Here is a 26,669-nt window from a genome sequence, read left to right on the forward strand (position 1 = left end):
ACACAGTAAATCGTGGCAAACCAGTGTTTTTTGATCACAAAAAAACTTTTTGGTAAAAAAACCCCTAAAAATATGTTAAAAAATGCAGTTAAACATTAATACAAAAGTTCTAAAAAATGCTGTTTGAGGTGATTTTAGCCGTATTAGTGCATTTGCGACAGAAACAATTGAGTACTGATGTGATACTTTTGTTATTTGCAAGTAGGGCCCTCTTACCCCTTGTACGTTGTTTGTTGTTCTACTGTGCCATGTATTGTCCCCCCTATTGTACAGCGCTGAGCAAACCCTTTGGCGCTATATAAACTCGTAGTAATAATAATAATAACATACAATTTTGAGAACAAGCTTTTGGGGAATGTCCCCTTTTTCAGGTCCAAGCAGTACTGTACAAATCACAGTTACAGCAGAATGTTCACTGTTGAACTGTTTCCTTTGTGATTAGGTTAACTGCTTCTCTATGCGGCTATAAGAAGTATCTTCCATTCTGTTTGAGGTGATTGTAGCCGTATTAGTGCTTTTGTGACAGAAACAAATGAGTACTGTCTGTGATACTTTTATCATGGGCAGTACTCAATTGCTTCTGTCGCAAATGCATGGAGCCTGACAATGTAACTATGAATGCATACATGGCCACCACAGGAGGAGATTTACCCTCACTCTCTTGTCCCTGGAAGTGAAGGGAAATCTCTCTGGTAGGGTCGCAGGCAGCAGGAAGATAGCCTAGAACTGTATGAAACATCCTCCCCTGTACAACACGAGGCGCCATGCGTTCCACAGCCTTCCACTCATTCCATACACAGTATTTAATTCCACACCATACACTGACACGGCCGCTCAGCGAGCAGCATCCCACACAGCGGACCACGCGCCACATTTCCCGCCCTCCGCTCACAAAGCGTCACGAGCCCCCGCCCACCGAGAGTCACGTGAGGTCACCGCAATCCCGTCTCCGTCCTGCGGTGACGTCATGAGCGTCTTGCTACCAAACATGGCGGACTTTGATACCATATACGAGTTAGATGAGGAGGAAGAAGAGGACGGAGAGGACCGGGAAACGGGCTCGGGCCGGGTGGTGGCCGAGGAACATTTACTCCGATATGCGCCGGACCCGGTGGTGGTGAGGGGAGCCGGACATATTACCGTGTAAGAGACGAGAGGAGTCCGGTGTGTGGGGGGAGCAGGCCTCGGGTGGGGTGCAAACACTGGGCCGGCCTGGACCTCTCCTTCCCTCACACTTCCGACCAGCCTCCCTGGACTAGCTGTACACACAATGCACTCCTCTGCTCTCTTATTCCAGGAAGGTGTCCCGTGCAGACATTCATGGGGGGTGTCCCGTGCAGACATTCATGGGGGGTGTCCCGTGCAGACATTCATGAGGGGTGTCCCGAGCAGACATTCGTGGGGGTTGTCCCGAGCAGACATTCGTGGGGGTTGTCCCGTGCAGACATTCGTGGGGGTTGTCCCGTGCAGACATTCGTGGGGGTTGTCCCGTGCAGACATTCGTGGGGGTTGTCCCGTGCAGACATTCATGGGGGGTGTCCCGTGCAGATATTCATGGGGGGTGTCCCGTGCAGACATTCGTGAGGGGTGTCCCGTGCAGACATTCGTGGGGGTTGTCCCGTGCAGACATTCGTGGGGGTTGTCCCGTGCAGACATTCGTGGGGGTTGTCCCGTGCAGACATTCGTGGGGGTTGTCCCGTGCAGACATTCGTGGGGGTTGTCCCGTGCAGACATTCGTGGGGGTTGTCCCGTGCAGACATTCGTGGGGGTTGTCCCGTGCAGACATTCGTGGGGGTTGTCCCGTGCAGACATTCGTGGGGGTTGTCCCGTGCAGACATTCGTGGGGGTTGTCCCGTGCAGACATTCGTGGGGGTTGTCCCGTGCAGACATTCGTGGGGGTTGTCCCGTGCAGACATTCGTGGGGGTTGTCCCGTGCAGACATTCGTGGGGGTTGTCCCGTGCAGACATTCGTGAGGGGTGTCCCGTGCAGACATTCGTGGGGGTTGTCCCGTGCAGACATTCGTGAGGGGTGTCCCGTGCAGACATTCGTGGGGGGTGTCCCGTGCAGACATTCGTGAGGGGTGTCCCGTGCAGACGTTCGTGAGGGGTGTCCCGTGCAGACGTTCGTGAGGGGTGTCCCGTGCAGACGTTCGTGAGGGGTGTCCCGTGCAGACGTTCGTGGGGGGTGTCCCGTGCTGACATTCATGAGGGGTGTCCCGTGCAGGCGTTCGTGGGGGGTGTCCCGTGCAGGCGTTCGTGGGGGGTGTCCCGTGCAGGCGTTCGTGGGGGGTGTCCCGTGCAGGCGTTCGTGGGGGGGGTGTCCCGTGGAGCTGTTTTGTGGCGTGTATCAGCTGGCAGCACCTCTATAGGGTCACCCAGAGCCATTGTCTAAATGTAGGAAAGGTTTCCAGAGTGTCCCCCTATATACACCTAACATGGTCACCCCACACAGAATATGAACCTGCATTCCCTTGCCAGGCAAGACTTCCTGTGATGAGGTGACAACACTGGCCCCCTACTTCTGACTCCTGCACAGTGTTGTCATGTCGGCTGTGGCAGCATGGACTACGCTGTGGAATATCATCTGGGAGTGTGGTTGTTAGCATTGGACTGCAGGACTATGTGCACCTTAAAAAAAAAAAAAAAAAAACTAACAATACTCATCAAGTTCAATGCTGCATCTGTTTCCCACCCCCTCTGCAGTGAGAACGTAGCGATCAACCACTGCTGATCACTCAGTTCTCTTCCTCTGCTCTGGGCAGACAGCGGTGGGCTGTGGGAGTGGTGGGTCAGGTTCCCGGCTGATAGGCTGAGAAAGGTTTCTGGGGGGGGGGGATCCTGACCATGTGGTCAGGATCTCCTCAGAGCTTGGACCCACTGAGTGACCTCAGCCAACAGTGGACTTCTGTCTGCTGTCGGCTAAAAATAGATCACAGTAGTGCAGAACAAACTGCACTCCTGTGGTGACATAAAGGACAAGCGCAGCCAAAATAGCTGTGAGTATACTAACTCTCTAGTGTGCTCCTATCACCATGTCATTTGTTTACATCATTATTCTTGACAGAACATAAGTAAGATCAGGTCCATAGGCCTTTATTTCTGCACCGTTGTATTGTTGGTGGGGGGTGGCCCTGCTGTCCATATCTGTATTCTGGATTTGGTGGTATCCTGGGGGGACATTTACTAAAACTGGAGCAGCTGTGCCTAGTAACCAGTCCACTTCTTCATGCCGCTTGCCAACTAAGTAACACCTATGTGCAGTGGTAGAGTGGGTGGCTGTAACATACACCCTGCACGTGTGTCTATAGTGGTCAAGGTTTCTGTGCTAAGAGCACTTTCTGGGCACAGTGACAGAGCGGTCACTGATATATCCTGGCCTCTGGTTATGAGCAGGATGGGCTCCCAGTCATATGTCCATTGTGACAGCCAGTGGCCACATAACTGGGAAGTGTTTCCCACTAACCCCCAATATAAAGATGTAATTGAGGGTCTGCTGAGACTGGACAGGAAGGGGAATAAAGGGTCAGTTCACTTTTACCAAAAAACTGCCTATGCAGATAAAGGGTGGCTGTAGATAAGAACAAACTGTGCAGGTGTAGCCCTGAAGCCTGACTGAAATACTTCCAGGATGTTGCTAAGAGAGGCCTAGTCATTACTCCTCCATCACAGGAGTGAGCTCTCAAAGGCTAAGTTCATAGCTGCTGCATTAAGGAGAGCAAGAACATGTGTGTGGGGGGGTTAATCAGAGAAAGAGCCCATTCCTCTGATGGTGGAGGTGAGCAGTAATGACTAGGCTTCTCTTTAAGAGGAACTAAACTCAACAATCTAATGGTTTCAAACAGCAGTTACATTCTTGGCATGCTGGGATTGCTAACTGTCACATTTGCTTGTGTTCTCAACCAAACTGTCAAACCATCAAATGACTGGTGTCATAACTGATCACATGTGCAGCACTATGGCAACTGCAGAATAGACGGAGGCTAAGATGACGGCTTCCTTGGCTAAAAAGGATAGGAAGAGGCTTAAGTTCCGCATTAACAACATCCTCGCAACGACCTGGGAGTATTCCAATCAGGTTTCATGAGTTACGCAAATGGCCTACACCTATAGCACACACATTATTCAACTTTAGTCAGAACTGCACAGTTTCTATTTACAGACACCCCTTACCTGCATAGGCAATATTTTGGTAAAGGTGCGTTAAGCTTGAAAATGAAAGCTACCCCAGTCTTGGTAAATTTTTCCCAAGGTGTTCTCAGTACCCATTAAAGGGTTTTTCTTTCTCTTTTATAGCTGTGTCCCTGGGGACCATTGTCAAAGTGATGGGAAATTCTAGATGTTACCAGCGTAAGAGTTGAGGCCAAACCTTCCAATTCTGATGATGAAAAGTGGCCACATATTGTATCACTATGATAAAAGGATCAAACTCAATAAGGATTCTAAAGCGTAGACTTTGCAGTTGATTTAGATACTGACAAAGTCAATTGACTATGGCAGAATTTTGTCGATTACGGTTGAAAGATCCAATGAATACCTGCCTGTGTGCTAAACAATAACATAATTCATGATGCATCAAATGATCATTTTTAATAGTTTCTATTCCTTCTAAAACGTGGGTAGCATAATCAATGGCTGTGTCAGCAGGGTTTACAGCACGATGTGCTAGCACAGAAGGGGAAGTGTTTGTCAGCATTGGACCATAGCATTATGTGCACTTTGTAGCATTTAGGGCATGTTCACACTTGCCTGCACAAACTGCAGTAGTTTAGTGTGTAGGCAGCAGTCCATTTTGGTCAGCAGTGATGTGTGGCAGGAAAGGGGGGGGGTAGTGTGATATGCATTTTTTTTATTTTTTTTCAATTTTGTAAACTTTTTGTTTAATATACCAAGTGACATTTTGTTCATATCAACACTGAACTTTGCGGTGCCTTGCTGTGCAGTGACATGTGGTGCCATCCAGTAATATCGCACTTCTAGGACGCAGGGAAACACCACATTCTGGTGTAAAAATGACACGTAGAAAGTGGTTGTTTTTTATGCATCTTTGCAGTTAGGTGTGTTTTTTATTCAGGAGAAAAATCGCAAGTAACTCCACATAGTATGAAAGGGCTCTTAAAGTTGGCCCTGTCACCTTTCAAAAATAAATGTGGGTGGTCTTTAAAAGAAGGTGTCAGGTGTTATGCAGCCTCAAAGGACAATCGGGAGAATAAAACTCCTCCTAAAAGTTTTAACCAGTGATCTGCTCAACACTGATGGACGTCACACGACTGCTCTACCTGCTGAGAAAAGGAATTTTACCAGTTTATATTTACTAAAATAATTGCATTTCCATGTTTTGTGTACTGTGGGAGACTGGATGTAGTGAATGCAGGGTCCTGGGTTTAGTAATGCAGTAAGCCTAGGGGATAATGTTACTTGTATTTTGGCCTTTCTTCAGTCTGGTCTTGACCAGCGTCTTGCCCAGAGTACCCTCAGGGGACAGATTCTGCCTTATCCATACTCTTCCACAAACCTCTTGCTTTTATCAAGATTTTTCTACAGAGAATTGCACGCATAATTCCCCCAAATCAAACTCCTGTGTCACCTTGGAATCCCACCTTGGTGCTCTCTGCTCTTCAGAAACCCCCTTTTGAACCGGTTATAGATATTCCATTGGAAGACTTCATCTTTTTAATTGTATTTCCACTTTAGCAGCCAAATTAGGATAACACCTACTTTATCATTTTCACATGTCTCCGTTAACATAGCATAGAACATATAAAAAAAAAAATTACTGGTTACCTTTTTATGCGGTATTGCTTGCTTAAAATCTTTACATGCGCTGCCTGCTTTGTAATGTGGGGTTCATTGTATTGCAACGAGATGTAGTGTAGGGACAAAGACACTGTGAGACTGTCTAGAAATTCTTAGAATCTGCAATGATATCATCTCAGAAATTTCCTAGAAGGTAAGAAATATACATTTTTGTGTTTTTGCACAAGGGCAAGGTAGTTTTTAGACCAAAACCTTCTATTTTACCCAAGGTGGGCTACTCTTTCCACCGTAATGTTGTCATGCCCCAAAACATGACAAAGAAATTGCCTTTGGATGTGGTTACAGCTATCCGTCCACATGACAGCCATGGCCTGTGTCTGGTGATCCTTTTAGAGAGCTCCCTGCTTACCGCTCCACCATTATCATGTGGATCAAGCAGCTTATTTCCAGGGCCTATGCCCTTAAGGAAAATGTTTCTTCCTTTCATATCAGAGCCCATTTCACCAGGGCTGTTGTCTTCTGGGCTGTTCAGCATCAATAATTTGTATCCAAGATTTGCAATGCTGCTACCTGGTCCCTCTGTTCACACATTTTTCAAGTTATTATTATTATAACACAGGATTTATATAGCGGCAACAGTTTGCTCAGCGCTTTACAATATAAAGGGAGACAATACAGCAACGATACAGTTCAATACAGGAGGGTTAGGATGGCCCTGCTCCTTGGAGTTTACAATCTAAGAGGGAGGGGCTGGTGGCACAAAAGGTAATAACTGTTGGGGATGAACTGATAGGAGGAATAGAAGATTCCATTATTAGCTAAAGGCAGGATAGGCTTCCCTGAAGAGATAGGCGATCTCTGAAAACCTAAAAGTGGGCAGAGTAGGTGATAGTTGGATAGACTGGGGTAGAGAGTTCCAAAGGATGGGGGAGGCTCTGGAGAACTCCTGGAGACGAGCATGGTAGGAGGAGACAAGGGAGCTAGAGAGCAGTAGGTTGTGGGAGGAGCAGAGAGGACAGTTTGGGTGATATTTGGAGACAGTATTGGTGATGTAATTTGGGACAGAGTTATAAATGGCATGATGTTAATGTTTTTAATTTTATTTGTTGGCAGAGAGGGGTGGCAGATATGGAACAGTTAGTAAGGTGGATGATTCTGGCAGCAGCACTCATGGTAGACTGAAGAGGGGATAGCCTTCAATTAGGTAGGCCAATGAGAAGGGAGTTACAATAGTCAAGGCGAGATATAACAATGGAGTGAATAAGTTGCTTAGTGGTTTCACAGGTTAAGAATGGACGTATCTTAGAGGTGAAGTCTACAAGATTTGGACAGTGATTGGATTTGAAGCTGAAAGGACAGATGGGAGTTTAGGATTACACCCAGTACCCTGGCATGAGGGGAGGGACTGATGGTTGTAGTATTGATCTTGATGGAGAAGTCGGGCGGGGGCACAGGCTGGAGGGAATAGCATGAGCTCCATTTTGAAAAGATTTAGTTTGAGGAAGTGGAGTGACATCCATGCTAATGTCACTTAGGTTAGTAATGCGAGAGGAGACTGAAGAGGTGAGGAGTAGAAAGATAGATTTGTGTCATCAGCATCGAGATGGTACTTAAAGCCATGGGAGTTTATCAAGTGTCTAAGGGAGGAGGTGTAGATGGAGAAGAGGAGTCCAAAGACAGAACCTTAAGGGACCCCTACAGAAAGAGGGAGAGGAGACAGGGTTATAGGTAATGCTGAAGGAGCGCTGCGATAGGTAGGAGGAGAACCAGGAGAGAGCAGAGTCTCGGAGGCCAAGAGTGGAGTTTTTTGAGGAGGAGGGGATGGTCAACCGTATCAAAAGCCGCAGAGAGGTCAAGTAGTAAGAGTATGGAGTAGTGGCCATTGGTTTTAGCAGTTAGTAGATCATTAGTGAGTTTTAGTAGGGTAGTTTCAGTGGAGTGTAGTGAGCGAAAGCCAGACTGTAAAGGGTCAAGAAGGTTGTTGTCAATGATGTAGGAGCTCAAGTGATAGACTAAGCATCTGAAGAGTTTAGAGGTAAACAGGAGCAGGGAGATGGGTCTTAAGTTGTTCAGGTCGGTGGAGTCCATGGAGGGTTTTTTAAGTATGGGAGTGATGTGTGCATGCTTTAGAGGGGAAGGCACCAGTAGAGAGGTAGAGATTGAAGGTGTGAGTGAGGGAGCATAGGATGGAAGAAGACGGTAACCGTAGTAGTTGAGAGGGGACAGGATCCAGGGGGCACATGGTTAGACTGGCTTCTGAGAAAATTTTAGTGATCTCTTCGGTAGTAGCAAGGTCAAAAGAGGAAAGTGTTTAGGGAGGTTTAGTATAAGATATGGTAAGTGGGATATATGTTTGGGTAGTGGAGATGCCCCTACGAATTGCATCAATCTAGTTTTTGAAGTGATTTGCAATCTTGTAAGCAGTGAGTGAGGTACTGGGTGGAGGTGGAGAAAGTAGAGAGGAGACGACGAGGATTGGATGACAAGGTATTAAGAGTGACAAAGTAGGCTTGTTTGGCAGCACGGAGGGAGGAATTGTATGTTAAGAAAGCAGATTTATATAGGGTGAATGCTTGCAGAGATTGTGTTTTACGCCACAATCGCTCCAGCGCACGACTATGTTGCTTAAGACCTCTGGTGTTGTCAGTCTGCCAAGGTTGTAATGGTCGGGGCCTGACACTTTGTGTAGTTAGAGGAGCAAGTGAGTCTAGTGTGGATGAAAGTGAACTGTTGTAGACAGCAGTGGCCAGATCAGTGCAGGACAGGGGAGAGATTCTGTCATAGAGGCTGTCAGTTGCAGAGTGGAAAAGAGAAGGGTTTAAGTTGTGAAGGTTTCTGCGGGTAATTGTTTGCTGCTTGGAGGGATAAGTGTTTGAGGAAACTGTAAAGGTGATGAGATTGTGATCAGAGAGATGAAAGGGGGTGTTTGTGATGTTGTAAGGAGTGCAAAGATGGGAGAAAACAAGGTCTAATGTATTCCCATCAGAGTGAGTGGAGGACTGTGTCCATTGTGTTCAGGTAAAAGATGAGGTTAGGTTGAAGAATTGGGATGTAGCCGGGTTGTTCACATTAATGGGGATGTTAAAATCTCCAAGAATGATAGTGGGTATTTCAGAGAAAGTAGGGTAGCCAAGCAGACGTCATCAAGAAAGTGCGAAGTTCTACCAGATGGATGTTCAGGCCTCAGCTGATGTCAGTTCTGGCTGCCAGGTGCTATAAGTTATCTGAGTATTTTGTTTAGATTCTTTAACTCTCACTGCCAGGTCCGTACAGTGTATGGACCTACAGCACTGCTTCTAGCTGGCCAGGTCCGTATAGACCTGCATTCCTTGCTAGAAGCTCATGGTCACTTCAGTGACTATGAACTTATAACAGAAATGTTCAGCAGACCTTGCTAAACAAAAGGAGATAGTTCTGGTTAGCTAAGAAGCCGCTGTTCAAAGCTATTAACCTAAAATGTGACAACTCCCTTTCCGCTGCTTCTCTGCCTTGTCTCCCTTCTCTCCACCCACCTGTGTTAAAATCTAAAATGCCCCCCCCCCCACCCTCCCTCTAACTGTCCCTAACACTGCTTTATCCCGCCTGCACTAATTACTCCCCCCCCCCCCCCCCCCCCTCGCAAACCACAATCTCTGTCGGCTTCCCTCCTCTGCCTCTCCTGCAGACTTTCACTGCTACAGGTTAGCCACAGAAGGATCCAACTGCAAGACCAGATGCCCCCCGTTGCTCCTCCTCCCAACTCTGTTGTGTCGTGGTGCCCCTCCCTGCAGCTGCTAGCCTGTCCCTCCTTCCCCTTCCATGGGCTGCAGCCGCTGACAGATTACTGTCAGCAAGGAGACTGGGCGGCCTTCTTCCTTTTCTGAGAGCAGGGGGCTTAAAAACATACGCTTCCTTTTCTCAATGAATATAGACAGTTATCAGTACATCTCTTCTGTATTCATTAATCACTGGCAGATAGTAAGTTGTGTTTACTATCTGTCAGCTTGTGAACAAAACTTTTTCATTTTATGAATGAAAACTAGGTTCACTCTAGTGCGTGCCATGTGGCCTGTGTTTGCACAGGAATGGCAGCCCTGCAATTGGAATGGGCTGCCATGCTGGTAATTTCATGCAAAAAAAAAAGTGCATGTACCTTTTTCTAAAATGCATCCGCAGGGAAACCGTCTTTTTGACAATGCAGTTTCCCTGCGGTTGCTGCACCCATGATCACACTGTGGGCTAAGATGCTTGAGGGTGCCCCTTAGAATGAATGGTAGCCCCGCGCTTCTCGCAAGAGCAACTGTTTTCAGTACTTTTCTCTTTCAAAAAAGTAATTAAAGGTCTGTTTAGACCCCTGATGTCTCCCCAAAGTCCCCTTGCCCCCCAAAAAATTTTAAATAATTTAGAAACGTACCTCTGCAAAAAAAAAAATGATAAAAAAAAACCATAGGGTCGATTTACACATGCATCTAAATCTCACTTGCTTCTGAAGCATGACGCCCTGTCCACTGCCCATTGCAACTTAAGGGGCGTTTTGCTGCCCCTCAACCGCAAGTCAAAACAAGGCAAAAGGCCTCATTCCCGCAGGGCATGCTACAGTGAAGCCATGTTTAGCTGCACAGGTGTTCCGTGTATCCCCATGCAGACAGTCCCATTGATGTCAATTGGGAGGCAGTGGTTACACGGGAATGCACCAGTGTTTAGTGTATTCCTGTGCAAGCAGTCCCATCCATATCAGTTGGGATGCAGTGGCTGCATCAAGACAGCCACTGCTCCCAACTTGACATCCATGTGGGCGTATCTCTCTGAACTTACACTGTCTGCATTTGGGTACATTTGATTTTCACCATTTTGCAAAAAGGTGCAATTTAAAATTGACAAATATTTGTTAATCACTCAATATAGGTTACGCTTTTGTATTTAGTAGGCATTTAGCAAGAGTTTTGTAAAATGGGCTGTGTTTCTGTCTGCTAATAATGATTTTAGTGTATTTTCAGCTAAATTGCTTTGATAAACATTTGTGCCAATATTGCAGTGCCTTAAAAATCAGTAGTACCTTCTTTTTATTATACTGGTTGTGCTTTCAGAAAATATATGGTTTGAGCAGTCTTTTACAAACTCTGAAAGCTGTAAGTTAAAGGTAAAAAAAAAAACCAATGGAAAAATTGCATATATAGTCTTGCCAGCTGGGTTTAAAAGTGGAGCACAAGGCCTGACAGCGAAAGGGTTAAAGTATAGCTAAAGGCTAAGCTTTTTCTAGCTTTGGACAGACTGGAGATGGTTAGAGCACTTGTTAGGGTTTTATTGCTACCTCTGCCCCCTCTTTGTCCTGCTTACCATTATCATTGAAAGTAAAAGAAAATCCCAAATTTGGGTTGTGCCCAGATCAGTTGAGTGGAGTGTGGCTCCATTAATACAGTTCTGGAGCAAGCATGCACTGTGCGCTCCCATAGCAAGCAGCTTGCTATGGGGGCGCACACAGAAGGGAAGGAGCAAAGATCGCTGGTGGAGGACCCTAGAAGAAGATGTTTAGGGCCGCTCTGCAAAACCATTGCAAAGGCCGGGTGAGTATAACATGTTTATTTTAATAAAAAAAAGCCAATTGTCATTTTGAGCCTGGGTTCACATGTGCAGGGCCAGTTTGCAATGCGATTTCAAGCCCCATCTGATGCGACTTTGTTCAGTGGTTCAGGTGCAAATTGTTAAATTGTATGACAATGGAAATTGCACCTGGACTGGGCTGAAAACTGTACCAGGCTCTTTTTTGAAATCACACTGCAGCTGGCCTGCACATGTGAACCGGCTCCATAGAAAAGCCTTTTGGTTCACGTTATGCAAATCAAAACGCATTCAATTCACATGAATCGGCATGTAGACCTATTTTCAGGCCGCTCCAGTCTGCCAGCAGCAGCTGCAGAGGAGAGAATGCTCCAACAACAACTAGTAAAGCTTAGAGCCGTGATGTTGCCCATAGGCTTTGTTGGCCCATCCGTTATCCTTCCTATCCCCTGAAGCCACGCTGGCTGACGTGGGAGCCAGAACACATAACCAGACTAGTCTCATAATTATAGAATATTAATAGATTAGATTTAATGTTTCATTTAAACTTAATATATATTTTTCCTTCTTTCAGGTTTGGTTTAAGCAACAAGTTCGATGCAGAATTCCCTTCTGTTTTGACCGGAAAGGTAAGAATGTTTGCCTCAGAAAACTTTGTGAAAACATGAATGGGGTGGTCACTAACAATACTATTAAAATAAGCACTCTTCATTTCGAGTAGGCATCTCAAAATGTCTGCTTTTCCTTGTCTCGCTAAAACAGGATTTTCTTTATTGTAGTCTAAGTTTCATGCCTTCAGTGCTAGGTAAGCCAACTGTTATCCCTATTCCATTGAGTTGGGCTCAGTGGCTAATAAGGGAGCTTTCACTGGGCAACGGAATGGCAGTTTGTAGAACTAGTCAGCTTGTGCTGGGTTCTAAGCTGTGGTGTGCAGTGGTTGCAAATTTACAATTAGTTTTAAATTATTTTTTATTGTTATTATTGTGAGGCATATTGTTTCCTAGTTGGGATAGTTGTTGTTTGCTTTTTATTTTCATTGAACATTTTGTTTTAGTTTTGCAATGTTAAGTATTTTTTTAGAATTATATATTTTAATTTTCCAATTCTACTAGTAATAGTCTTTCGGCATATGTTATCATAAGTGCTAAATAACATTTCTGCTTTGTATGTACAGTTGATACCATTGGTAAGAACAGGAAAACTGTTTTTATTTTTTTTTAAGTTACTCTTACTGAAGAATTTTATCTTTTTACCCTTTTGCATAATATGTATTTCCAGAATAATTGGGCTACCTGACGAGTTATAGTCCAATTAACATGATCCAGGTGACTATAAGTGAATAGATAAAACCTTTAGGGAAGTCACCATAGTTTCCTGCCAGCTACACTTAACAGTAGATGTCCTAAAGTGAGATAAGCCTACAGTTCAGAGCTGCAAGTCATAAAATTTCTCTAGTATTGTTAGCAGAGATGAAAGGTGATTGATGGGGTGGTAGTGGTTTTGTTTGACTTTTTAACAATCCAGATCTTGCCTGCTGGGCTTTGCTTAGTTTTTCTGTTTGTTGCCCTCATTGCATCCTGTCGTAAAATATTATGATCCTTTTTAGTGTTTGAAAGAGAAGCAGATGCCTAAGGGTAATAATGTCTTTATATTGTAGTAAAGTGCAACCCATATTAAGGGCCTTATCTGTTTCTTAAAGGAAAAAAGGGTGAGAAAGCAATTGTGTAAATGAGAAAAGTAGACCCTAAACAGACCGTTTAGAGGTTATTAGTTTTCTACATATTGTATATATTTGCATAAAAATGTAACCAATGACCTGGTAGCTTGAGTGCCATTACATGGATTTGATCTGAGCGTTGAAGTCTTTGTCCAGCCGTTGCTCTGAAGAATGGAGGTTGCAGCAGAGCTTACCTCATCACATGTTTCAGTGGACTAGAAATACAATGTTTTTGTAAAGGCAGCCTGCATCTACCAGTGGTTGGGAAAGAGCTTTTTTGAGCGGCAAAGAAATTAACGTGAACATTTTTGTAAATCTAAAGCTGGCCATACACTGTGTGAATTTTGGATGGTTCCTCAGGAACTGGCTGAAATTCTGTCAGTGGGTGACCCTACAGGCCCCACTCTGTTCAGAAGTCTACCATTCTGTTGACTTTTGTCGAAGGAGCTTGCTGGAAAATTTTTCAGCCAAGCAGTGTTTGCATTCAGTCAAATGCAATCGCTGTTTGACAGGGCCAGCTCTCAAAATGCCACAGCGTGAGATTCATTTATCTGCACTGTATAATGTGGATGGAGGAGGAGTCTGTTCAAGTAGAAAATTAGAGATTTAAAAGTAAAGTATAGCCGTGTTTGTGCAATGTCACCAACTTACCTACTTCAGATTCAATTTCAGGTTGACCTTTTTAATCCGCTCAATTTTGAAACAAATGCCTCATGTTAAAGATGTTTGTTTTATTTTTTTAAAAAAAGGACTTTGCAGAGCTGTATCTTAAAATATACTTTATCCTTTTCAGGTTGCTCCAGAGGAGTTTAAAATCAGTATTGGTCGTGTAAATACCTGCTTGAGAAAGAATCTCCCTCTCAATGTGAAATGGCTGCTATGTGGCTGTATCTGCTGCTGTTGTACGTTAGGCTTCAGTTTGTGGCCTGTTATATGCCTGAATAAAAGGGTTAGTAATTGCAATCTGAGTAGTGTGAAACAATAGGGGGTACTATTCTTGTGAAAAATGTTACCTGTATATTTATAGAAATGTTTTCTTGTACTTGTGGTGTTAGACTACAAACATTTCAAAATTGTGTGATCTGCATCTGAAAACTTTGGCACACAAAATGAAAATTTCAGTTTAATACCCTCTATTTAATAAACAGATTTTGAATTTTAATTCCAAGCCCTGGAACATACCTATTTAAAGTGTAGCTATGGCTAAAATCAAATTTGTCACTAGCATTAAAGCTGAATTGACACTTCCTATCCCTTAGTCAAGGAAGCTGCCATATTAACCTCTGTTTGTTTGATCTGCAGTTGCCATGTTGTGCTGCATGTAATCAGTTCTGACACCAGCCATTTTATGGCTTGACAGTTTTGTTGAGAGCACAAACCCCTTGGAATAGCTATGATTTACAGCATGCTTTGAATATAACTGTTTTGGGAAACGGTTAAAGAGTTAAAATCCCAGTAAATCGCTTGTTCACCAGAGGTCCCTTGCTGGCGTGTCCTCCTTGACATGGTCTGGGTGCTTGTCTGTCAGTGACCGAAACAGAGCTGTACATGCATATTAGAGATGCAGAAGAGACATGCAATGAGAGCATGAGCCTGTTGGTAAATGTTTTCTTTTTCAGCCTTTAAATCAATGGATTTAGTTCCGCTTTAACACCATTGTCTTTGTGAGCCCCCCCCCCCTTCCTTTGACAGATTAAGCTGTCCAGCAAATGTGGCAGTTAAAAGGTTAGGACGTACCATTTAACACTGACGGGTGTTTACAATGGTTAGATTTTATTCATTTATGTATAACATTTATTCCTGGGGGGATACCTATTGCTGTGAAAGCTTAATGAGTGTGACCTGGAGTTTAGTTTTTAATTTTTTAGATGCACTAGATTTAGATGGAAGTGACTAACCCTACACTCTCCACTGATTGACAAGACTGCTGTCCAGGGCTGGCTATGTGTCTTCTCCTTAGATACAGTGGAGGAGTCAACATAGCCTTCCTAAGGATGTGTTATGGGCTGATCATCAGATGAAAATAAAGGAAAAAAAGCTTGAAGAAAATTTTATGCAGCCACCGCATCCATTTTTTGGTAGGCTACAGTATATTACATTTTTTATTTTAATTAAATTTCAATTGGATTATCTGATTAAAATATAATCCTGTTGCTCCCTGTTCATTTCATGAGATAAAAGCACTTAAAATAGAAAATGTTGACATATACATATATGGAACACATATATACACATATGGAACACAGCCTAGCTGTTCAGTACTTATAGTGGTTGTAAAGGCTGAAGGTTTTTTACCTTTATGCATAAAGGTAAAAAAACCTCTGTGCAGCCCCCCCAATACTCACCTAAGCCCCCTCTCAATCCAGCAATGTGCACTGGAGTCTCAACTATCCCGGGACTCCCTCTCCTCATTGGCTGAGATGGCAGCGAGAACCATTGGCTCACGCTGCTGTCAATCACAGCTAGTGAGCCGATGAGAAGGGGGGGCTGAGCTGCTGTGTGAATGGACAATGGTGCAGTGGCTCAGGAGCAGGTGCTATGGGGGCACCTGACAGGAGGGAGGGGCCAGGAGCACTGGTGGGGGACCCATGAAGAGGAGGATTGCGGCTGCTTTGTGCAAAACCACTGCACAGAGCAGGTAAGTATGACATATTTGTTGTTTTTTTTTAAAAAAAGTATGCCTTTTTAGTATCACTTTAAAGTGTAGCTATAGCCATTTTTATTCTCTAGTTACAAATAGCAAGGAAATAGAAGCCCTGTCAAGTTTTACTGTTGTCCAGAGGAAAATCCCCAATGGCAATATAGGCAATATAATAAGTAAAAACCCCTTTCTAAGTTAAGAAGGGGAATGCTAGTATCTGTCGGCTTTTATTGTCCATTTGCGTGTTGCAGACTTTCAATCACTTATGTCTGATAAAACTGTCAACAGGAAGTGGAGATAAATCTCTCTAACAAAGCCCTAGGAAACAGTAAAACCTCAAGGGTTCTGACCCTTCCCCCTATTCCATTCCCACTATGCTAGAAGCTACAGATTAGTGGGGTTTTTTATTTATTTATTTTGGGCAATGCTGTAATACACCTCATCCCCGTTTGCTAGCTTCACTTGTTGCCTGGAATTGCTGTGAAAAGCTGTAGTGTTAGGTAAACATGCACGTTAAAGGGATAACACATCGCCCTCTTCCATATTGCCTATGGACCTAGAATTATTAGATTAATGACTGAAGCATTTAATCGAATGAATTGACGATTATTGAGATTGTAAGCATGTCACCTGACTGGAAAACTTAACTAGAAGCTGTACTTCGAGGCTATGTTATGAAAACTGGAGAAATGGTTAAACTGTTGCCTGTAGTACATAATCGGATCCCTTGTTTTGCATGAGGTTAAACCAGTTGCTATGAGCTCTCCCCTTTTCTCCAGTTGTCATTAATTGGCTTTTCTGGCATGTATTAAATGTAGTCTTTTAATTTGAAAACAAACTACACAAGTAAGGCCCCATTCACACTTGTGCGGCACACAGAAGTGGGTTTTTTTCATGCTTTTCTTTTGTAACAGTGTAGGGCAGCCCATTGACTTGAAGGTGTGAATGCAGCGCAATTCTTACATAAATTCCACGTCAAAGTCTCAGCCTGGATTCACACTGATGCAGTGCGACACATCACATGTGATTTGCACAGGAACCACACTGCATTTCTGAGCAAATCACATGTAATTTTCTGTGCGGTGCAATTTGAGCCATACATTTTGTATGGCTCAGATCGCACCACATCCGCACCAAAACAGTGCAGGACCCCCTTTTTTTTTTTTTTCTTTTTTTTTTTTTTTTGTCTGCACCAGAATCAGATTGCATGGGTATTCACACCCATAGGATCCGATTCTGCACATCGCACCACGTTTTGTGAATTGATTACAGGTTGTTGTTAACGTAACCTATACACCCGCAGCAGTTCGCATGAACAGGGTGTGATCATAATGCGGTGTGGAAGTCGCAGAGAAACCGGTGCAAATTCCACACCACATCTGTGTGAAACCGGGCTTAAGTAGAAAGCTATTGGCATACTTCAGGTTCTGCTTGTAGCTCCTTTTTTGAGAATATACTGAGTTGGGCTTCAAGATTTATTATTTGACTATATGGTATACTGACTGCTATACTAAAATAAATATATGATGGTGTTTCATATAAATGGTGATAACATTTACTTTTTTTCTTATGTATTTATAATGTGCGTTAGTTCATCCTGATTCTCTTCTTTTGTTAGACAAGGAGGTCTATTCACAAACTTTTGGACTGGGAGAATAATAGGTTATATCACAAGGTAAATAAATAATCATTTGAAAATGGTGGCTTCACTGACACAAATAGCTTTTTATTAACATTGTAACAATTGTTTCTTAGCTTGGCTTGCACTGGAAACTGAGCAGAAGGAAATGTGAATCGAACAATATGATGGAATATGTGAGTATATGTTTGTCATACAGAAAGAGGTATTTAAATACATATTTGATATAAACTGCAGTGTTGGTCACTTATTTCCCCAAGGTTGTTGATTTTTAACTAATTTTGTGCTTTTAGAATATCCAAAATATATATATTTGAAGCCTTATGCTTCATGCACATTAGATATTTAGCCCCTGTGCCTGAGATTTCCAGACGTTTTGGGTGGAAGGCATAGGTGCACTGCCCAACCCTGCTGCCAGCAGCCTGTAAAGGTCTGAGAGACTGTTTCTTTAGCAGCTTTCATTCTGTGAATGGTCAAGGGGAGAGAAAGGCGAGCAAAAGATGGTTTCTGTGTATGAGAGCTGCAGCTCTTATAGCTGCTCTCGCTATAATTCCACGTCTAAATGGATGTGTACATACTACAGAAATAACACACATACTTAAAGTGGCATACAATTTATAATATTTACATGTTTACACTGCAGATTAAAAAATTGTTCACATCAGCAGCTGCTTTTTAAGAGGTCTGCTGGTAAACTCCTCCTCCCTCCTCCCTCGCAATGCAGTGAATAAGTAGTAGCTTTTTTTTTTTTTTTGTCCTAGGCACTGAACACCTAGGACACAAGCCATATTGTCTTGTATATGCAGTGGACTGCGTTTGGCAAGGTTGCACAGCACGACACATCGTGGTCTAAATGGGCCCCTAATGAGTCACTGATTAGGAACAAGCATGTTGGTTGTCCTGTTAAATAATGTTCCTGCTTTTTCCAAGTCTTTTTTTTGCCACAAATTTTGAAGGAAGGATGAAGATATTCATGGAGCTTGCATATTCTAAAACTGACATATTTACAGCCCTCCTGTCACCAAAAAGTGACAGAAAATGTTTTACATTTTAGAGGACCAAATGTTTCTGGTATTGGGGACCAATATGCAGGACAGATTTTTAAATTGTAATGGCTATATGACTCAAAGCCAAATGCTGTCTAAATTAATTGAAGAATTTAGCACATATTCCAATTATCCTAAACCATTGAATGACTATTAAGTTTGTTTTTTAATGCATTCTTATGCATCTACTGAACTTTTTTTAACTTTCTTTTTTTTTTTAGGTTATACTCATAGAATTCTTACCAAAGTACCCAATATTTCGACCGGACTGAAGATAATGTGCTTCTGCTTCATTTCATAATATTTTGTTACTGGTCATTCCTACCCTTAGTGCCTTTTTAGATGGTTTGTGGAAAGAAAAGGTATACTACTGTGTTTTAAAAACACAAAATGGGTGTCTTTTTTGTATAGCAGTACAGTATCCTAATAGCTTCTGTATTTTTTACATGTATAAAGAAAATCAAGATATTTGCACACTTTTATTTTTATGTTAAGGGAAGCTTTCTGTGTTGCACTTCATTTTGCCCATATAGTGTTAGGCAGCTCATTTTGCTGTAAGCACTTTGAATTGATGGGATTAAAATTCTATATACACTCATATAATGTATATAGTTGCAGTTAGGGACATGCATCAAAGCTGCTTTAACTCTAGCTTATTGCCTTATTGTACCTATGTCTCCTACTCTTATATCTTATTTTTGTTTTGTTTTCTTTTACACTAATACAAACTGAAATCTGCTTACATGCTTGTGCCCTAAAGGCAAAGAGTAAGCAGCTTGGTTAAATCACTACTGTTCAGGCAGGCCATGCTGAGCTTTTGACGTTCAGAAAACTAAGGAGGTTCTCCCATTGCCTGGTCTGCTGTAAAATGTCGCTTATTATGAGACAGTACTACAAATACAATGTATCAGTGTTGTGGTTATTAGAGATCTGTGGTATTTCAGCACCTCAGAATAAGAATATAATGAAAGCTGAAATAGATTATTTAACCAAAAACTGTAAATATTGCCTTTTCAGACCTGCAAGTGTTATACTTATGTTTACAGAATGTAATATAGCTGTTAAAATGTTGCCAATTCTGGTTGAATTTATAAATGTACATGTAGGCTTCATTTGATTGTATGAATTTTTTTGCAGTTACATGAGACGATTCTGCATTTCATTGTGCTATTGGCCTACCAGCAGAGGCTTATGTTATGAGGTTTTTTAAGCCATAAGCTGGTGATATATGTAAGTGAATGGCCAACTTGCACTTTACCAGTATGTGTTTTTGTGTTAGGAGCAGGCCATCTTTTCGCTGTGCAAGTGTTTAAAAACCCACATTGAGAACCCTAGTATTGTATCAATTAATGATGTACTACAAAGTTAATGTGGTGTAGCCTCAGTATAAGGGATTTTAGGCTTTACAAGTCCAGTTACAGTCATTGGCTCCAAGAATGCAGTGTACTGATCACCACAGATAAATTCCCCTTAATATGCAATTCCAGCTTTTGGTGCGATTGAAGGAAGACAGGCTAGAACTTGTCAGTAACTCAGGAAGCGAATGTAAACACCCCACAACTCAATTGAGGCAGATTAAAAAAATCTGATAGCCGCTCTGCGTGCACATGGGAGGAATCGCACCCAGTGACTGTTGTCACTGGGACAAAAAGCGAGGCCAAATCCAGCAAATGAAATCTATAAATGCATGGGCAGGCGACAGCAAATCTCCCAATAGAAACACCTTTAATAAATCTTCCCCACTTTAGGGAGGTTTCCTCTCACTATTTTGCATCTGGGACCAGAAGTGAAATCTCCCCAACACAAACCTATGCAGCAGTAAAAACATGGCAGATGCTCTAAAGCTTCCCACTAGATTGACATTCTACTTGGAAACTTTTTATCTCTTGAATGGATTTCAACTTTGAAATTAATGTATATTGTCTTTCCCCATCACCATATGGAGCAGTGCCATGATGCACTAATGACATATACATGTAGTAGATGTAGCCACATAATGTGCACAAGCATGCTGCCTCAGGGTGTTTGTATTTTTAAAGCAGGACTTCGTTTTTTCTTGTTTGTTTGTTTTTTTATACCATGCAGTGGGGCTGTGCATGGATCAGCTGCTCATTTTCTGTAGGGGTGAGGACAACTCTCCCCCATGGTCCAGCAGTGGACTGTTCCTGCCTATAGAACATGCATTGAGCATGCTGACATCAGGAACAGTCCATTTAATAGACAGCTGGACCTGGGGGGGGGGCAGAAGCCGAAGAAACCGGTTTTGTGGGGGGAAGTATCGCCAGTTCAGGTAAGAATATCTCCGCTGTCCTCTCCCCTAGAGCAAAACAAGAAGTAAACCCATGCAGTGAGGGCACAGCTAGAAAAAAAATGCCTGACACTCTCCTTTTACATTTAAACACGTCACCCCTTCCATATGACCAGGATGATTCCATAGGGTAATACACCAGAGAATAATAGACTAGTGGGGAAAATGGTGAGCTGGTTAAATATTTTTTTTTTTCTTTCTGAATTTTAACCCAGTCATTTTAAGAGTAGACTTGTACATGTATTTTTTTTTTTTATTTTTTTTTTCACTTAGAAAAAGTCATAAAAAATAAGGTGAAATTTGAAGTGGCAAATATACATAAATGTAGGCTCCAGGCAAATGTTTGCTTGCTGTCTTACAATGCTGCAGTGTATTTTGGCTAGGTTTCTAAAATGTGATCCTGATGATGATTAGTTACATTGGAGAAATTGCAGTATTTACCAACACAGGACTGTAAACAGTTCCTGAAATAAGGGCAATCATGTCAGCTGAGGGGCCCACAGATTGCGGGTTTGGCATTTTTCTGCGAAGTGCTTAATATTTTGTGTAGCACAAGTATATGCATTTTACAATTTTGTAAGGTAAATCAAATGGCGAAATTGTTTTTCCTAGCCAACGCTGAACTCCATGGAACCACTAAAATACAGACATTAAAACATTCAAATTATTTCACCTACTAAACATTTGTAGTAGTTCAGGTGCTGTTATCTAGACAACTCTGCCAGAAGATACAAGCAGATAGTTGATGTTCATTGCAGTAGTAGAGCACAGTCTGGTCTAGAACATAGTGATAATACCCCTCTGGCCTTGGACAATGATAGGTAGCAGTGTACTACAGAAGACTGATAACAAGACAACCGGAATTAACTGACGTTGCTTGCAATTTAGAATGTGATATTTTTTTTTAAATGTATAGAGGGAGATCTGGTTTAAATGCCATTAATCTGTTTTTTTTTTTTTGTTTTTTTTTTTCCTTTCTATGTGTGGACTCTTATGCATGCCTTCAGTTAAGTCATAGAAAGGTATATTGAACATACCTATGGTAATTCAAGTTAACAATTTTGCCTGAAAAGTACATTAAGCAGTGGGAAATATTTTATAACCTAGCACTTAAAATTGACATCTTTTCCTGATTTTGTAGCTGGTCTTATATAATTACTTTTATATTTAATATCCAACATGAAATTGAGTTAATGTAATGTCTAACGTTATCTACAGCCAAGTAAGATACACTATATTGTCAAAAGTATTGGGACGCCTGCCTTTTACACGCACATACACGTTAATGGCATCCCAGTCTTGGTTCGTAGGACTCGATATTGAGTTGGCCCACCCTTTGCTGCTATAACAGCTTCAACTCTTCTGGGAAGGCTGTCCACAAGGTTTAGGAGTGTCTATGGGAAAGTTTGACCATTCTTCCAGAAGCACATTTGTGAGGTCAGGCACTGATGTCGGATGAGAAGACCTGGCTCGCAGGCTCCGCTCTAATTCATCCCAAGGGTGTTCTATCGGGTTGAGGTCAGGATTCTGTGCAGGCCACTCAATTTCCTCCGCCCCAAACTTTCTCATCCATGTCTTTAAGGACCTTGCTTTGTACATTGGTGCACAGTCATGTTGGAATGGTAAGGAGCTTTTCTAAAACTGTTCCCGCAAAGTTGGGAGCATGAAATTGTCCAAAATGCTTGGTATCCTGACTCCTTAAGAGTTCCCTTCACTGGAACTAAGGGGCCAAACTCAACCCCTGAAAAACAACCCCACACCTTATCCCCCCCCCCACAACTTTATTCTTTGCACAATGTAGCCAGGCAAGTTCTGGTAACTGCCAAACCCAATAATGTCCGTCAGATTGCCAGCCAGTGAAGTGTGATTTGTCACTCCAGAGAACACGTCTCCACTGCTCTAGAGTCTAGTGGCGGCGTGCTTTACACCACTGCATCCGAAGGTTTGTATAACACTTGGTGATGTAAGGCTTGGATGCAGCTGCTCTGCCAAGAAAACCCATTCCATGAAGCTTTCTACGCACTGTTGTGCTAATCTGAAGGCCACACAAAGTTTGGAGGTCTTTAGCTATTGACTCTGCAGACAGTTGGCTACTTCTGTGCACTGTGTGCTTCAGCATGCACTGACCCCGCTCAGTCATTTTTTTTACATGGCCTACCACTTTGTGGCTGAGTTGCTGTTGTTCCCAGTTGCTTCCACTTTGTTAAAATACAACTAACAGTTGACTGTGGAATATTTAGGAAATTTCACGGATGGAGTTATTGCACAGGTGGCAACCTATCACGGTACCACGCTTGAATTCACTGAGCTCCTGAGAGTGACCCATTCTTTTACAAATGTTTGTTGAAGCAGTCTGCATGCCTAGGTGCTTGATTTTATACACCTGTAGCCATGGAGGTGATTGGAACACCTGAATCCAATGATTTGGAGGGCTGGCCCAATACTTTTGGCAAGATAGTGTGTCTTATAGTAGTGCCATAAGTTTAATTGGAGAAATGAATTTGCGTAGAGGGACTGGCTTCATCATTTTATGAAATCTACACTTATTTTTAAACTTGTGTGACTTGGCATAATTGTATTTTGACCACATGGCATGTTTACTTCATATTTGCACAGTGCCATAATTTAGTTGCTTTGAAACTGCTGTAATTGCCATCATATATTTCAGTTGGATGGGAAATTACCCAATAAATGCTTTTTTTTTTCTTTTTTTTTAAGTTATCTTTTTGTAACTTTAATATTATGAAGTGAAAATCTTTAACTGTTGACCAAATATGTCACCCAAGTAGTTTAGTGCCCCTTTCCCCACACAGTGTGCTTGGCCTCCATTATGCCATGTTTTCTGTTTAATGAAGTAGAATTCAGGCCATGATCACTTTTAGATTATTTAAGCTTGGTTCCTCCTGCGTGGAAAGTTATAAGCTAACTGAGCTCATAAATTGGGAGGAGGAGAAGCATCTTGCTAAACCTTTGCTACTTCCATGGTCACATTATTTAAAAGGTACCTCATACTGGAGGAATACATGAATATTCTAGAATACCCTTTTTTAATATTTTCTGCATAATTTAAGGTACATTTTTGGTCATATTTTTACTTCATTTATTTAAAGGGAACCTGTCAGATGCATCTGTCATATGCTGGCAGTGTTGCCATAGTGCAGGTACTAGGTACCCTTGATAATCCTCTAATGGATTTTATGTATCTCCAGAGGCCTAGATTTTTCTGCATGACATAGAGCTAAACCCCACCTTCCTTGGTAGCCAAGCTCTGGTATTGAACTGCTGAATGATTATTGCTGGTTCACACTGGTGCAGTGCAGTGCAGTAGCACCATGCACATTTTGCCATGTGCTAACTGCAAGTGCATGGAAGTATGCACTGCAGTATGGCATGCTATCTAAAGTTAATGACACTGCAACTCACAGATGTGAACAATACAGGGCTTGAGGACATGTCATGCACCATTTTAAATGTGTTGCAACCTATTCAAAATGAGCTTAAGGCAATGCAGAATAACCCATGTACACAGTGCGTGCACCAGTGTGACCCAGCCTTTATGGTTTAATACAGAAATCTTGTGTACACCTGGAATCCAGGATTGAACAAAAATCTGATTCCCAGAGGGTACCTACTTTGTACTTTTGGCAGTTTTTATTCGAAACACTTTGATATACCTGAGTGGTTTACTTTGATATGTTTGTTTTGTCAGTTAGGATCATTGTCCGAAAAAGCTCCTAAAAGTTTATGAACGTGTAGTATTGATGGAAATATCTATAAATAGAAAAGCAATACTTTCTCCACAGTCTTTGTTTGAACCGCTATAACTGAATGTATAATAGAAAACTAGTTCCATATTTTTCCTAGTTTTGTAAAGGTAACCTTATTTTAAAGTGTAAAATACTGACATAGACACATTTTAAAATATTAAATAAAACTTTATGTAAATGTCAATATACTACAGTGGAAATATATTCTAATCCAAAAAACCCAAAGTGGATGTTGCTCACCATATCTCCCGTTTTTAAAAGAAAAAAAGTTGTAACATGGTTAAATAAAACAAAACTCCATACCCCTGATTTTCACAAGTATTCAGTGAACATCTCTCACCTCTTTATCACTCAGTAATGATGAGGAAGGATGTACAGTTAGGTCCATATTTATTTGGACACAGGCACAATTTTAGTTTTTTTTAGGTATTTATCAAAATACATTTCAAGCTATAGTTATATAATGGATATGAGCTGAAAGTGCATACTCTCAGGTTTAATTTGAGGGTAACGCACACACGCACTATATTCCTTTTTGACATATGCATTACATTGTATTGTGTTAAAGCGGAGCTAAACCCTCCTATCTTCAGTCGCTGAAGCTGCCTTCTTAACCTCTGTTTGATCTGTAACTGCCATGATGCTGCACATGTGATCAGTTATGTCACCAGCCATTTGATGGTCTGACAGTTTGGTTGAAAACACAAGCAAATGTGACAGGTGACATTCCTGGCAGGCTGGGAATGTAACGTTTTTGAATCCATTAAATTGAAGGGTTTAGCTCTGCTTTAATATTATGCAACATTGACACTTGTGCAGTCTGAGGCACAGCGTTAGCATGCATTTGAATTTGGCTGCCAACACCCACAACTGACCTAAGAACATGTCTCCGCCTTTTTATTTGCAGATGGCGTCTACTCCAATCCACAGTAGTGTGCTTACTGCGTGTTGCAGGTTTGTCACTTTGGTGCTGTTCAATATGAACGGCATAGCACCATAGTGGTCATGTTGCCATGCATTACTGTAATGTGTGTTAACTCAACACTACATATTACACTGGCCTATGTTGAATTTTTCGCAAAGGCAGTTAAAAGTGTAGTGCACAAATTTTTTTTAGATATTTTTTTTTTTTCCTAACTTATAAAAAATTTCTGCACACAGGTGCTTAGTATGTTTACAGGTTTCATCACAAATTACTACATGGCAGATTGAGTGGATTTGGTGTGACAAATGAGGGGCTACTTGTGTCCATGGATTCATGAAGACTGAAAAGGTTTGAAGTCCTTAATCATCATTCATGCATAGCAGCAGACCACATGGGGGGGGGGTGTTATCATAAGCTGCCTCACTGTAAACATAAGGATTGATATTGGCAGTTCTCCAGTTACTGCAGAGTATGAATCTATGACCTATCTATAACAAATGCGTTCTCGAGGCTTTTCTTTTATAGTATGAGTGATTCATTTTGTTATTTTTGTGTCCTTTTTAAAAAATATACAAATCATATAGTTTGAATATATTTACAATGTGTGATGGAAAAGCAGCTTAGACTGTAAAAACATATTCAAAGAAAATGTGTTTATGCAGTATTGGCAACACAGTTGAATTACTCTTTTGGTTCTCTACATTGTTTGCCTACTTTTTATTCTACAAACCTAATATTTGTAGTGAAATAAAAATGACTATTCCATCAAATTCACAAAACAATATTTATCTATTGCTTTGTTCACTTTTCTGTGTAGTTTTATCCTGTAGTAAAATTAAGATACACATTTTTCAATTTCAAATGGATTTCTTTTTTTGTTGAGGATTATCTCCTCTGCATTGTGTATATACCAAACCAGCAGAAGCTACTGCTATTACAAAGGACTAAACAACTTGTCAGTTGTTATATTTTATCAGTGTTAGCAATGAGAACCCAGTTTTAAGACGAGAATTTCTACTTAACTTTCCTTTTGAGGATATCTTCTGTCAGCAACTCACATCTGGTCCGTTCAAGAAATTGCCACTATTACTGAAAGTAACACAGCGACAATAACTGAGCCTCTTTGTCAGCCATGGGATAAACAAATGGAAGAGGTAACAAGAATGTGCCAAATATAACGCAGACTGTTTTACCAAGTGGAACTCAATGTGGGAATTGTCACTGTGCATTTATTGGTCAAATAAGCGCATTTCCTCTGATGAAATAAAAAGTCAATCATTGAATTGTTTTCTTGCATTTTCATTAAGCTATTGTGTGCATAATGGATGTACTTG

At 41.8% G+C, this 26,669-nt stretch overlaps 1 protein-coding gene across 1 annotated transcript; it reads left to right on the forward strand.

Moving 5' to 3' along the window:
- Positions 1-941: 941 nt before the first annotated feature.
- Positions 942-26,618, forward strand: LOC149456270 (cysteine-rich hydrophobic domain-containing protein 2-like). The gene is made up of 6 exons (XM_089685195.1): positions 942-1,143; positions 11,867-11,921; positions 13,803-13,958; positions 17,269-17,325; positions 17,406-17,465; positions 18,557-26,618. The coding sequence occupies exons 1-6, from the start codon at positions 968-970 to the stop codon at positions 18,605-18,607; spliced, it is 555 nt and encodes a 184-aa protein (XP_089541321.1). The 5' UTR covers positions 942-967; the 3' UTR covers positions 18,608-26,618.
- The last annotated feature ends 51 nt before the right edge of the window (positions 26,619-26,669 follow it).

Source organism: Staurois parvus, unplaced genomic scaffold, assembly GCF_062004578.1.
Source record: "Staurois parvus isolate SC_StPar_1 unplaced genomic scaffold, SC_StPar_1.0 ptg000365l, whole genome shotgun sequence".
In the NCBI taxonomy this organism is placed as follows: Eukaryota; Metazoa; Chordata; class Amphibia; order Anura; family Ranidae; genus Staurois; species Staurois parvus.

Coding starts and splice junctions, on each gene's coding strand:
- LOC149456270 (XM_089685195.1), top strand. CDS start 968: ATGAGCGTCTTGCTACCAAACATGGCGGACTTTGATACCATATACGAG. Junction 1,144..11,866: donor GGAGCCGGACATATTACCGT/GTAAGAGACGAG, acceptor TCCTTCTTTCAG/GTTTGGTTTAAGCAACAAGT. Junction 13,959..17,268: donor TTATATGCCTGAATAAAAGG/GTTAGTAATTGC, acceptor TTCTTTTGTTAG/ACAAGGAGGTCTATTCACAA.